Genomic DNA, 13130 nt, shown 5'->3' with positions numbered 1-13130 from the left:
TCACTTTCCAATGGGCTGCGTGAAGGATGAGGAGCAGAAACGTGGCGAGAGGAAGGGTCTGAGTGCCCACGAGTGGCATCACCAACCATAGGAGGTTGGCTAGAAGACGAAGACACAACGAAGTCTGCTTGCTGGGTATGGAATAAAGTAAGATCCAAACTGGAAGTAAGGCCTGGAGGAGCGATTTAGCCTCTGGAACCTCTTCCCATTGAGACTCCTTCATTTGGAGCCTCCAGCCCTGGCCTTTGCTGCACATCCACCCCCATCATCCCCATTTGAGGGGGGAATCCCCGCGCCTGATTCTTGGGGTTGCGATGAGCACAGGGTCAGGCTCCATCCCATCAGCTTCCATGCGGGATTAAAGGCCTGACTTCGTGTTTAGGAACATGCCTCATGCTCCTGCTGACCCCAGGTACCCGATCATGCACTGGCTCTACTGCTGGGTCCTTTTTATCCCTATCACTAGTTCACTTCTGCAATAGAAGGATGCTGGTGTTAAGAAAGGGACAGGTTTGGACTCAGCCCCGATTCTGCTCCCGGAACACGCTCCCATTTCACCCCTTCCTAAAAGAGATGTGGTTAAAAAGCTGCTCCTTGCTCCCATCTCAACCCAAATTCCATGCTTATATTCCAAGCGTGCCTTCCAGACAGACAAAGAGGGAAAGAGCGGGCGAGAGGAACACGCACGCACAACAGCCTCAACACAAAGGAGCCAGAAATCCCACCCCATCCCACTTGGAACGTCCCAGGCCCTCCAGCCACTGCCCGGCACAAATCCATGGTGGTATTTGGAAGGGCTGAGCCCACCCCTGTAAAGCCTCTTCATCCTCCTCCATAGAGTTTGCCAGGAGGATTAACCCAGGCTTGTTGGCAATCCCGGTTTATGAGTTCCCTGCTGGTGGGGAAGCTCCTGTGTGTTTAAACAACAGCCTAATTAATCCCTGTTTTATTACTTTCTCTTGTCAAGTGGCTCAAGAGAAGCTGTCAGCACCGCTCCCACTTGTTTAGAGCCCCAATTACTTCATCACAACCATCTGCTCGGCACACGGATGCTCAGCGCCTGGGTTGCCGCGGGGCACAAGCAGCATCCCCTATGCGCGAGACGCCCCGCATCAGCCTCCTGCGGATGGGCCTTCCATAGGGAGAACATCCACGGGAAGGGCTTCCATAGGAAGTGCTCTCCTTAGGAGCAGCCTTGCAGGCAGCAAACAGCCCTGCAAAGAAGGGACCTTGAGCTCTGCCCCGTCGTGTTGCTCCTTGCTACGATGGAGGCTCAGAAAGCCCCACCAGCCACTCGGGATCAGAGCATCACGGCATGGGTTGGGTTTAAGGGACCTTAAAGCTCAACCCTCTGCCACGGGCAGGGACACCTTCCCCTAGAGCAGGTTCTCCAGCGCACTGGCACATTATGGGTTGCTTTGGGACGTGCCAACACGGCCCCAAACCTCCACCTGAGCGACCCCATTGGCTTCCTGAGCCCCAACCCGGGTCTGACCTTGCCTTTTAAAGCCTTTAACCCCCAGGACTCCTCTGCAGGCTCTTTCAGACCAAGTGCAGCAGCTGCTTGAAGGCGATCGCCCCCTCCGAGCTCATCATGAGGGTGCTGGAGAACGTCTACCACGTGCACTGCTTCTACTGCTGCGAGTGCGAGCGGCGCCTGCAGCGCGGGGACGAGTTCGTGCTCAAGGAAGGGCAGCTCCTGTGCCGCAGCGACTACGAGAAGGAGAAGGAGATGCTGAGCGCCATCAGCCCCGCGCCCACCGAGTCTGGTGAGGGATGAGGGGGAGCCTTGTAAAGGGCAGGTCCTGCTCGGTTACGGGGATGCTTGCAAAGGGAAGTGATGGAGGTCAATGGAGGTTGTAGCATCTTCTCCCCTTGGCGATAGTGGGGTACCAGCCTGCTGAGGTCCCCTTGTGTAATGCAGAGACCATTGGATGGGCTGATTTGAGACACTATAGGAGGGGTGATGAGGGGGAGCCTTGTAAAGGGCAGGTCCTGCTCGGTTACGGGGATGGTTGCAAAGGGAAGTGATGGAGGTCAATCTTCTCCCCTTGGCGATAGTGGGGTACCAGCCTGCTGAGGTCCCCTTGTGCGATGCAGAGACCATTGGATGGACTGATTTGAGACACTATAGGAGGGGTGATGAGGGGGAGCCTTGTAAAGGGCAGGCTCTGCTCAGTCCTTACTTATGGGGATGGTTGCAAAGGGAAGTGATGGAGGTCAGTGGAGGTTGTAGCATCTTCTCCCCTTGGCGATAGTGGGGTACCAGCCTGCTGAGGTCCCCTTGTGCGATGCAGAGACCATTGGATGGGCTGATCTGAGATTCTATAGGAGGGGTGATGAGGGGGAGCCTTGCAAAGGGCAGGTCCTGCTCGGTTACGGGGATGCTTGCAAAGGGAAGTGATGGAGGTCAATGGAGGTTGTAGCATCTTCTCCCCTTGGCGATAGCGGGGTACCAGCCTGCTGAGGTCCCCTTGTGCGATGCAGAGACCATTGGATGGGCTGATCTGAGATTCTATAGGAGGGGTGATGAGGGGGAGCCTTGCAAAGGGCAGGTCCTGCTCGGTTACGGGGATGGTTGCAAAGGGAGGTGATGAAGGTCAATGGAGGTTGTAGCATCTTCTCCCCTTGGCGATAGCGGGGTACCAGCCTGCTGAGGTCCCCTTGTGTGATGCAAAGGCCATTGGATGGGCTGATCTGAGACGTTGTAGTGATGCAGGGCCGTCTCTGAGGTGACCGCATCCCAATCCCCACTTGCATTGCAGTGAAGAGCGAGGATGAAGACGGCGGCCACTCGCACGGCAAAGGCAGCGAGGAGAGCAAAGACCACAAGCGCTCCAAGCGCCCGCGCACCATCCTCACCACGCAGCAGCGTCGAGCCTTCAAGGCCTCCTTCGAGGTTTCCTCGAAACCCTGCAGAAAGGTAGAAGGAGCCCGAAGGAGCCTTTCGAGGCTTGGAGGCTTTGACAAGGAGCTTCGGTTCTGATGCGGCTCTTTGGGGTTTGGGGACAGGTCCGAGAGACCCTGGCAGCCGAGACGGGCTTGACCGTGCGGGTGGTGCAGGTGTGGTTCCAGAACCAAAGAGCCAAGGTGAGTGAGGGGCTCCCGTGCCACGGGGGCTCCCAAACGTGCTGAGTGTACCCCCAGCAGGTTTGCTGCTGACACCAAACTGGGAGGAGTGGTTGACACACCGGAAGGCTGTGCTGCCATTCAGCGAGACCTGGATAGGCTGGAGAGTTGGGCAGGGAGAAACCTGATGGAATTCAACAAGGGCAAGAGTCTTGCATCTGGGGAAGAACAACCCCATGCACCGGTACAGGTTGGGGGTTGACCTGCTGGGAAGTAGCGAAGGGGAAAGGGAGCTGGGGGTCCTGGTGGGTAGGAGGATGACCATGAGCCAGCAATGTGCTCTTGTGGCCAAAAAGGCCAATGGCATCCTAGGGTGTATTAGAAAGGGGGTGGTTAGTAGGTCAAGAGAGGTTCTCCTCGCCCTCTATTCTGCCTTGGTGAGGCCGCATCCGGAATCTTGTGTCCGGTTCTGGGCCCCCCAGTTCAAGGAGGACAGGGAATTGCTTGAAAGAGTCCAGCGCAGAGCCACAGAGATGGTTAAGGGAGGGGAACATCTCCCTTATGAGGAGAGGCTGAGGGAGCTGGGTCTCTTTAGCTTGGAGAAGAGGAGACTGAGGGGTTACCCCATCAATGTTTGCACATATGTAAAGGGTGAGTGTCAGGATGCTGGAGCTAGGTTTTCTTCAGTGATGTCCAGTGACAGGACAAGGGGTAACGGGTTCAAACTGAAACAGGGGGAGTTTAGATTGGATCTAAGGAGGAAATTCTTTCCTGTGAGGGTGCTGAGGCACTGGAATGGGTTGCCCAGGGAGGTTGTGAGTGCTCCATCCCTGGCAGTGTTCAAGGCCAGGTTGGATGAAGCCTTGGGTGGGATGGTTTAGTGTGAGGTGTCCCTGTCCATGGCAGGGGGTTGGAACTGGATGATCTTGAGGTCCTTTCCAACCCTAACTATTCTATGATTCTATCTTTTGAGGTCCCATCCAACCCTTGGGATTCTGTGCTTGTTCAGTTACAAGGGAGCAAAGAACAGCTTAGGGAAAGAAGGGGAGGTGAGAGGAACGGAGGAACCAAAGCACGGTCCAACCTCGTCTTACAACACAGAGCCAGGAGTAGCGACAGCTTAAAGAGAAATCCAACCCCCTGTTGACTATAGATCACAGAATCACAAAGGGGGTTGGGGGGGAACTTAAAGCTCATCCAGTTCCAACCCCCTGCCATGGGTAGGGACATCTCCCACTGGAGCAGCTTGCTCCAACCTGGCCTTGAGCACTGTGAGGGATGGAGCATCCCAACCTTCTCCATTCAACCCATCCCAGCGTCCCACCACCCTCATGGGGAAGATCCCATCTCCATCTCCCCTCGGGCAGGTTAAAGCCATTCCCCCTTGTCCCATCCCTCCATCCCTTACCCAAAACCCCTCTCCAGGCTCCCTGTAGCCCCTTTAGGCCCTGCAGAGAACATTGGCTGCAGAGGAGGCACTTGGAGGGGCTGAGCAGGATTAGGGCACGGCAGCGAAAGGCAAGCAGCCGCTGTCGCTGCGGTGTCAGACACAGCTCCCTCCCTCAGTCCGAACCTCAGACCCGGGCTCTCCATCTCCATCCCTTTGCAGATGAAGAAGATTGCCCGCAGGCAGCAGCAGCAGCAGCAGCAGCAGGAGCAGGACCAGTTGGGCAACCCTCGCCTGGCCACCGGCAGAGGCACCGGTCGCAATAGCAGGCAGAGCAATGATGACAGCGAAGGTGAGGAGCTCTTGGGGCTGCAGGCTGGGATGGAGGGGATTGACCTGGGTGTATGGGAGAGGGGATGCAAGAAGAGATGAGCAAAGTCATGCAGGGTGTACCAGAATTGGTACGTACAAGCGGGAGTAACCAGGCATGGAGATCCCGGACTCGTGGCGCAGCACCTACCTCCTGTTTTTCATGGAATCATGGAATCAACCAGGTTGGAAAAGAGCTTTAAGCTCATCAAGTCCAGCTTTTAGCCCGGTTCTACCAAGGCCACCACTAACCCATGGCACTAAGGGCCTTGTCTACACACTTCCAATGTTCCAAGGCCCGTTCCAAGGCCTGACCACGCTCTGGGGAAGGAATTGTTCCTCATCTCCATCTCAACCTCCCTTGAGCAGCTTGAGGCTGTTCCCCCTTGTCCTATCACTTCAGAGAAGACAATGGGGTTTTTCCTGTCACATCTTGCTCAGAGAAGCGTTGAATGCTCCATCCCTGGCCAGGCTGGACAGAGCCTTGGGTGCCGTGGTCCAGCGCGAGGCATCCCTGCCCATGAGGTCCTTCCCAACCCAAACCATTCCACGGTTCCATGAACACACGGAGCTTAGCACTGCGTGCTGCTGCTGCTGTTACAGTGCCAGGGCCCTGAGCACCCTTTGCTTCAACCCATCCCACTGCTCGTGTCTTCAGACAGCGCCAGCGTTCCCGGCTTGGATGGGCTCCTGGTTCCCTACCCCAGGATCCCCCAGCAGCAGCTCCTGCCCCTGGACCAGAACGGCTACAGCACAGACCTGTACAGACAAGGGCTGACACCCCCCCAGCTGCCAGGAGACCACCTGCACCCTTACGGTAGGAGGGTGCTGAGGAGCTCCCTGCATCCGAGCTGCACCTCCGAGTCCAAGCCGTGCCAAGGAGCAGGCAGCGGTCCCCAGGGCTTGGGCTTTGTGCTGAGCCCTTCTCAGCAGCTTGGGCTCTTGCCGTGCTCGTGCCACGTTCACCCCCATTTCCCTTTTCCTTCCTCTTCCAGACTCGGAAGGAGTCTTTCACGACATGGACAGCGACAGCATCAGCCACCTGGGGGACTGCCTGCTCTCCACGCCTGAAGCCAACCTCCTCCAAGCCCGCGTGGGCAACCCCATCGACCGCCTCTACTCCATGCAGAGCTCCTACTTCACATCCTGACCATGGAAAAGCCGCCAGCCCTTCGCTGAGGATCGCCAGTGGATGCCGCTTCCTCTTCAGAGTGAGGGTGAGGGAGAAGAACCAAGGCTGAGACCTTCAGAGACGTTCCTTGAGCGCCGCGCAACGGAGGAGGCAACTCCATCACGTCCAAGCACTAACTCATGGGGCCCTTGCAGAGCCTGAAGGACTTTGGAGAGCCCCTCTCCTCTTTTCTAGCCACGAGTAGACCCATGCTATGGTGTTGTTTAGCTGTACCTTTAGCAGTTTGTCCAGTGTTGAAGCTTTTGAGCATCGTGTCCTGCAAGCAAAGACTGGCCAAGCTCCCCAGAGCCGCCCCGAGAAGCAGGAGGAGCCACAGGTCCCTTTATTTAAGCCGTGGTTGCAGCTTGCCCGTGCTCCTTTGCCTCATTTCCCAACGCAGATGCAGGCTGGGACTTGCAACAGGAAAATCCAAGGTCCTGAGGCATCGCTAAGGGATGCCCCTGCTGCTTCCCGGGTTTTCTATGTGTCCCAGGACAGGTTTGTAACGGTTGCCATCATCCATCATCCATCCCCATGCCACGCGGCAGGCGACTCACACGAAGCAATGCTTTGTACCCACAAAAAGGGCAAGAGCGAGCGAGCAGAGAATGGAAGTCTCTGTTGTCACCAACGGGCAGCTCTTTATTCTCCTGCCTAGGACCCAAGGCTGGGGTTTCATTCTTTCCATAGGTGAAGGAAAGCCGGAATTCCTGGCAAAGCCAGGTTTTTCCAGGAGCCTGCCTAACAGCACACCCGTTGAAGGAATACCCACCTGCCCTCGTCTATCTGAGCTGAACAGACAACTCCCAAAGGGAATAGTGACTCTTTCCCAACCTGGCATCTCCAGAGTTGGAGCCCAGTGATGCAGGCAGGGGAGCTGATGGCTCTGTACGTGGGGGCACATCCAAGCCTCCCCAGGCTGGTTTTGAAGGTGTGCAGCCTCTCCAATGTAAAAGGAATGCCTGATTCTTGTTGTCTGCAGTTCCAGAGGCCCAACCAGAGCCTTTAGCATCACTCCACTCTCGCTTCACCTTTAATAAAGCTGTGTGAACGTGACCCGTGCTCATGTGCAGTCACTTCCCATTGCCCCTGCAGCGCCAGGTTCCATAGCTGGGCTTTGCTCTTGGTACCAGGTGACGCCTCTCCCCAGAGACATCTCCTCCTGTACGTAGCCTATGGATGCTCACCCTCTCCTCCTTGTGACCCAGTGCTGTGCTGTGCCCATGGGGTTCCCTTTGCCTGTACATTAGAAAACCATCACCATAATGCTACTAATAAAGCAAACTGGAAGTGGAAACCTGAAGCTTGTCTCAGCCCAAAGCCCATCCACGAGCAGCCCACTGTCTCCTTTGCAGTCCCACCAAGGTTGGCCTGAGCATCCGTTACCTTTGCCAGGTACCCTGGAGCAAAGGAGCAACCGGTGTTGGTGGCTGCTGATGCCTTAAGAGGCAGCAGACCCAAGAGCAGGAGGCAGTCAGTTGCAAGAGGAACCAGCATCCCAATGGGAATAAATGCATGTGAAGAGCTCGGCTAGACCTGGAGCTCCTGAGCCTTGGGGAGACAGCAGGAGTGCAGCAAGCAGGAGATGGGAAGAGGCAGAAGGAGCTTCATGTAGATACACAGGAGGGAGCGGAGCCTTTGGTAACCTGGGGATAGCAACACCCATCCCTGAGCTCCTGTGGGCATCAGAGATGTAGGTCTTGTGGCTGCATCACCTGAGAGGAAATAGCAGAGTAACAGAGTAAATCACACGCACACTTTGGGGCAACACCACCAGCTTTTGGGCACGGTTAAGAAACACAACAACCGCTCTCCTCAAGCAGGGAGAGGCGCAGATCCTCGCCTGGGACACGCAAGGAAGGGTTGGGAATGCCCAGGGCTCTCTGGAATTACAGCCAGGAGAGCAAAGGTGACTGAAAGCCATGGAGGGGACCAACGCTCCCCTCGGCCCACACCACTCCCCTCCTGCTCACTCCAATCCCCATCTGGAGCACGGCCAACTAAAGCAAGAAGTGTGTGTGCATGGAATGTGCCCCCCCCCCTCCATAGTCCTCTGCCTTCCACAGGTGCCCGCTGCAGACCCAGGCCTGCCAACAGCACTAAATCTCTGCCTGTGACTGCAAGCACCAAAGGAACGCGCTGATTTATGGGCTCCTTTAAGTCAGAGAAGCCGAGTGGAAAACGAGCCTGTTTTCTGGATGAAAAATTAAAGAGCTGCTCGGGTTCGGTCCCCGTTCGAGGGCTCGTGTGTAATTCCCCTGATTGGCTTTCAAGTTTCACTTGAAAGGCAAAGCGACGGCAACAGGAGGTACAGCAACGGGCTGAGGAAAAAGACCCCCCCCCCAGCTTCACTTTGCATCCAGAGCGATGGAAACCAAGGAGAAATGGAGGTAAAGCAAAGCAGGGACTTAACTGATCTGCTGATCCTTGCCTTTCTCCTAGCTCAGGGCCTCAGCGCTGCTTGCAGGCTTCTGTTCGGGCTCCTTCATGGCTCTCCAGCCCAATGGGTGTCTGTTAGTTCGGAGATGAGTAAATAGAGACATAGAACATGGTAAGACCAGCCTTCCAAGGCCACACAGAGCCAGTGGGGATGTTAAACCAGAACACTCCTGACATCGAGCTCGCTGCAGCACGAGGCAAACCCCACCTTTAACCCCAAAGCAGCATTGAGAACAATTACAAGTGTTAAAGGAGCTGGAAAGCAAGCAAAGCCCATGCCAGAAGACAGGAATCTGGTGGCACCCCAAGACTGGATCCTTTACAAGGCTTAACCCCCAAGTGAGAACACCTGATGCTGCTTCCTTAACACGTCTCACCCATCTCAGAACTTGCTCCTTTGGGTTCTTCTCCTCGGCACTGCAGGGCTTTAGTGGTTCTTTCTGGGCTGGTTTGTGTCTGGGAGGCTGGGGCAGCCGAATCCTGCCCTAAACCTCCTGGTTTTCCACCCAAAGTCTGCCCCTCTGGGGGAATCAGGTTATTCCCTTCTCAATTTGATTCCTTTAGCTGAACTCATTGCAGCCTTTGGTGATAAAGCTGAACCTCCCTCTCTCATTGACTGCCTGAGGACTTCTCTCCCCTTCTCAGCTTTACCCAGTGAATCCTCTTTCCACTTGCTTCCATAAGCCTGTCCCACTCAAAGGGGTATGAGACAGTATCACAGCCCAAGAAATGAAGAGGGGACTTCCTCTTATGAGCAGGGAGCACATAAGAGTTAGAGAGGAGAAAGAGTTGCAAAACTCCTGCTCTATGCTTCTCCCTTCCAAAGGTCTAGTGTGAGGCAGGGGGTTGGAACTGGCTGACCTTAGGGTCCTTTCCAACCCCAAGCATTCCATGATATGAGAAATGTGTTCTTTATTCAGAAGAGAACTTCCTCATTTCTCCCCCTCATCACACACCAAACCAGGCTGGATCAGCACCTTCCTCTTCCCCCTTCTCCCTCGGAACAAGGGAACTGTGTGCGTGGCTGGTGGCTGACAACGCCAAAGGCTTGGCAGCTCAGTGGTTAACGTGTAAGAGCAAGCAATAATGGAGTGGCTCAGGCAGAACTGGGCTTAAGAGGGGCCCCAGTGCACCTTAAACCTAATGAAAAATGGCTTTTGTGCTGACAGCCTGACATTTCAATACAGTGTCAACACCATGCAAAGCACCCTCGCTCCAACCAACTGCATCCTTAATAAAGCTATTCACACCACAGCCCCTTCTGACCGATGGGGTGCTGCCTCCAACTCCCCCACGAAACGCAGTGTCCTCCTTTTCTGCTTGCATTTGCCCCCTCCCTGAATTCAGCTGGAAGGAAAACTCCCCTCACCTTTTGCTCCCACCATAAAGCAGCTCTTTAGGTCTCAAGCCCCCCTCCAGCAGCTGCTAAAAGGCAACCAAGAGCTTCCTGATGTTTGTGCAGATGTTTGCAGACGGGAGCCCAGGATCTTTGGATGTTCCCATCACCACTGCGAGCCAAAGAGCCGCCTTTGTGATTGGGGCTCTGCTAGAAGCTGGACCCCATCGACTTCAATCTGTTCTCCCTCTCCCCAAAGGAGTTAAAGCTCTGTATGGAGCTGGAAAATGCCCAGTGATGTTTGCCAACCACCAGTGGCTCAATGGGAACACTTGGACTTAACGCCTGGCTGAACCACCACCGAGGATTAATGTGTATGAACTGCTGGGAAGCAGGGCAAAGCCAAGTTTCAGGCCTCACCCTCTCTTAAGAGGTACAAACCCCACCTCACAAACCCAGCAAAGCTGTGCTGTATGTCCCTGTCATCTGCTCCCTGCACACCTCTTTGATGGCTCTGGAAGACCAAGCTCCTATCCAGAGATGCTCCTCTGAAGCTGCTGTTGTGTAACTAGGGCATAGAAACTCATTTCTCCTTCCTTGAACCTTGTTCCCAAAGGATCTTCCAAGGTTTAAACCTTTGCTGGCAGAGATTCCCCCTGCCCACTTGAAGGGACATTGGAGCTGCTCTAAGGGTCCGAGCCTTCTCCAGGCTGAACCAGCTCAGCTGTCCCAGCCTGGCTCCAGAGCAGAGCTGCTCCACTACCTTGGGGCATCTCCATGGCTTCCTCTGGACTTGCTCCAACAGCTCCACGTCCTTCTTATCCTGGTGACCCCAAAGGTCTCCCTCCACAGAAGCCCTCACCATGTCACCCCACTCATCATGAGACCATCCATTGCTCCTTGTCTCTTCTTCCCCACTAGTTACAGCCCAGAAACCAGCTCTCCTTAGAGCTGGGCTCTGTTCCCCTGCACGGGAAGCTGAGTTGTGCTGTTGCTAGGGCAGTCAGTGCTCTCCCATCACCAGGTTTCTGCCCTCTCTGCTGCAGGAAGACTCCCTCTGCTGTTCTAAACCAGGAGCAGAGCCGGGCTCCAACCCCTCACAAGCATCCCCCCAACCTGGGAGCTGCACAGGGTGTTTCCAAGTGGCTCAAGCCAACCTTTATCGGCCAAGCAAACAGCCCTGTATCCAGCTCAGAGAGAAGCTTCCATCATCAGTGGGATAAAGCCAGACCTGGCTTTGGATCTCGGAAAGGAGGTTTTTGTTCTTTTATTGGGATGCAGGAAAACATTGTGCCGAATGAGCAAAGTGTTGGAGAAGACAGACTGCAGAGAAGGAGAGAAGGGCTGATGTCAGCTTTTGGTTCCTATTCAAGGCCATCTGCAGGTCGCAGCTGATCCTTTGGTGTCGCTTCACCCCAGTTCTGTAATTCATTTACTTATCAAGCTTTTAAAGGCAACTCAGCAGGCAAACCCCACCGTTAGCAGCACCCTTGTATAGGGAACGCTCTGACAATCCCAGTCAGAGTCCAGTTGGCTGCTGGAGCCAAGCCCAGCGTGCCCGGAACTGAGAATCCCACCTTGCAGAGCTGCACCTTGCTTTTCAGAGGGGATCAACCAACCCAACCCAGCAGCGACACCAGAGTCCAGAGCACACAAAGACTTCTCATTCACTCCTCAAGATGAATTTTGATTCCAAGGCTCCCCTATGGAAAAACAGAAACAGCACAAATAAAAGCATCAGGTCGGCTCCATGTGGATGCAGCACCCCAGTAGATCACACCCCACGAGCATGGGAGGTGATTTCTGCGTGCTTAGTAACATGTTATTTGCTTTAATACCCCTCCATGTTAGCTTAGATGCAAAGTTCTTCCCCTTGAGGGTGGTGGGACACTGGGGTGGGTTAAATGGAGCGGGTTTGGATGCCCCATCCCTCGCAGTGCTCAAGGCCAGGTTGGACACAGGGGCTTGGAGTAAGCTGCTCCAGTGGAAGGGGTCCCTGCCCGTGGCAGGGGTTGGAGCTGGACGAGCTTTAAGGTCCCTTCCAACCGAACCCATTCCAGTGGAAGGTGCCCCTGCCCATGGCAAGGGTTGGAGCTGGACGAGCTTTAAGGTCCCTTCCAAGCCAACCCATTCCAGTGGAAGGTGTCCCTGGCTGTGGCAGGGGTTGGAGCTGGATGAGCTTTAAGGTCCCTTCCAACCCAACCCATTCCAGTGGAAGGTGCCCCTGGCCATGGCAAGGGTTGGAGCTGGATGAGCTTTAAGGTCCCTTCCAACCCAACCCGCTTCAGTGGAAGGTGCCCCTGCCCATGGCAAGGGTTGGAGCTGGACGAGCTTTAAGGTCCCTTCCAACCCAACCCATTCCAGTGGAAGGTGCCCCTGGCCGTGGCAGGGGTTGGAGCTAGATGAGCTTTAAGGTCCCTTCCAAGCCAACCCATTCCAGGGCTCTATGGGTTCTACTCCCCCTGTTTAACCCAGCAGCTCGCAGGGACTGAGAGCTCCGGACCCCGTCTCCGCAGCCCAGCACCCACCTCACGTGGAGACCTTCACCCTGTCGGCGCAGAGCAGGAAGGCGCTGACGTGCTCGCTGCACTTCACCACGGCGGCCTGGTTCTCCCGCAGGCACTGCTCGAAGGCAGCGAAGGGCTCGGCGCAGTCCTGCCGGATCCGCCGCACGATGGGGCTGCGAGGAGAGAGCGAGGCCCTCAGCTCCGCGGAGCCCAGCGCCTAAGCGGCCCCAACCCCGGCCCCTTCCAGCACTCACTGCGCGGCGGCGCAGCGGGACATGCTCAGGCGGAGCTGGTGACAGTCGCGCTGCCAGGAGGCCGGGCTGGCGGCCACGCACTGCCCGTACTGCTCCATCTCCGTGCGGCAGTAGCGAGCCGTGATCTCCAGGGCCGCTTCCCTGGGGGGGACACGGAGCAGTTACAGCGGGGACAGGGGGAAAGGCCCCGGTCCGGCACCGGCACCGGCACCGACCACAGGCCCAGGCCCCGGCCCCTGCGCCGACCCCAGGCCCCGGACCCGGCCCAAACAGGGCCCCAGCCCCAGACCCGGACCCGGACCCCGGACCCCGGACCCGGCACCGACCCGGGACCCGAACCCGGACCCGGCCCCTGCCCCGACCCAAACAGGGCCCCGGCCCCAGACCCGGACCCCGGACCCCGGACCCCGGACCCGGACCCGGCCCCGGCCCCGACCCAAACAGGGCCCCGGCCCCAGACCCGGACCCCGACCCCGGCACCGGCACCGGCCCCGGACCCGGACCCGGACCCGGACCCGGACCCGGACCCAGACCACATTCCGACTCTAGTTCCGGTTCCGGTTCTAGTTCCGGACCCGGTTCCGGTTCCGGTCCCGGT

General features: G+C 56.5%; 2 protein-coding genes and 2 long non-coding RNA genes across 5 annotated transcripts in view; 2 read left to right on the top strand and 2 right to left on the bottom strand.

Moving 5' to 3' along the window:
* The window catches only part of LOC136006669 (LIM homeobox transcription factor 1-alpha-like), a 23419-nt gene extending 16374 nt beyond the window's left edge, over window positions 1–7045 (top strand). Inside the window, exons 4-9 of one of the 2 annotated variants that reach the window (XM_065664723.1) lie at window positions 1537–1769; window positions 2766–2923; window positions 3013–3090; window positions 4679–4808; window positions 5484–5642; window positions 5821–7045. In XM_065664723.1, coding sequence (XP_065520795.1) covers window positions 1537–1769; window positions 2766–2923; window positions 3013–3090; window positions 4679–4808; window positions 5484–5642; window positions 5821–5975 — 913 coding nt within the window. In that variant the 3' untranslated portion in view covers window positions 5976–7045. Of the gene's footprint in view, window positions 1–1536; window positions 1770–2765; window positions 2924–3012; window positions 3091–4678; window positions 4809–5483 lie in introns of both variants that reach the window. The other variant, XM_065664724.1, reaches the window with a different exon arrangement.
* LOC136006674 (uncharacterized) overlaps window positions 1–8397 on the bottom strand; it is a 10962-nt gene extending 2565 nt beyond the window's left edge. The window contains exon 1 of the long non-coding RNA XR_010609230.1: window positions 7533–8397. This is a non-coding gene — a long non-coding RNA (uncharacterized LOC136006674). The remainder of the gene's footprint in view (window positions 1–7532) is intronic.
* LOC136006675 (uncharacterized) lies at window positions 8295–11522 on the top strand. The gene is made up of 2 exons (XR_010609231.1): window positions 8295–8386; window positions 10818–11522. It is a non-coding gene; the product is annotated as an uncharacterized LOC136006675 (long non-coding RNA).
* CHCHD5 (coiled-coil-helix-coiled-coil-helix domain containing 5) lies at window positions 11008–13130 on the bottom strand. The gene is made up of 4 exons (XM_065664727.1): window positions 13066–13130; window positions 12533–12673; window positions 12300–12451; window positions 11008–11474 (listed from the first exon to the last, which is right to left on the bottom strand). The coding sequence occupies exons 1-3, from the start codon at window positions 13068–13070 to the stop codon at window positions 12301–12303; spliced, it is 297 nt and encodes a 98-aa protein (XP_065520799.1). The 5' UTR covers window positions 13071–13130; the 3' UTR covers window positions 11008–11474; window position 12300.

The sequence above is a fragment of the Lathamus discolor genome, unplaced genomic scaffold, assembly GCF_037157495.1.
Source record: "Lathamus discolor isolate bLatDis1 unplaced genomic scaffold, bLatDis1.hap1 Scaffold_52, whole genome shotgun sequence".
NCBI lineage: Eukaryota > Metazoa > Chordata > Aves > Psittaciformes > Psittacidae > Lathamus > Lathamus discolor.
Note: the sequence above shows the minus strand (reverse complement) of the source record. Positions and strands in the feature narration are given on the sequence as shown.

Excerpts from the sequence above, each read along its gene's own strand:
- CHCHD5 (XM_065664727.1), bottom strand. Across the intron at positions 12,452-12,532 it reads TCCCGCTGCGCCGCCGCGCA|CCCCATCGTGCGGCGGATCC; the intron begins GTGAGTGCTGGA and ends CTCTCCTCGCAG.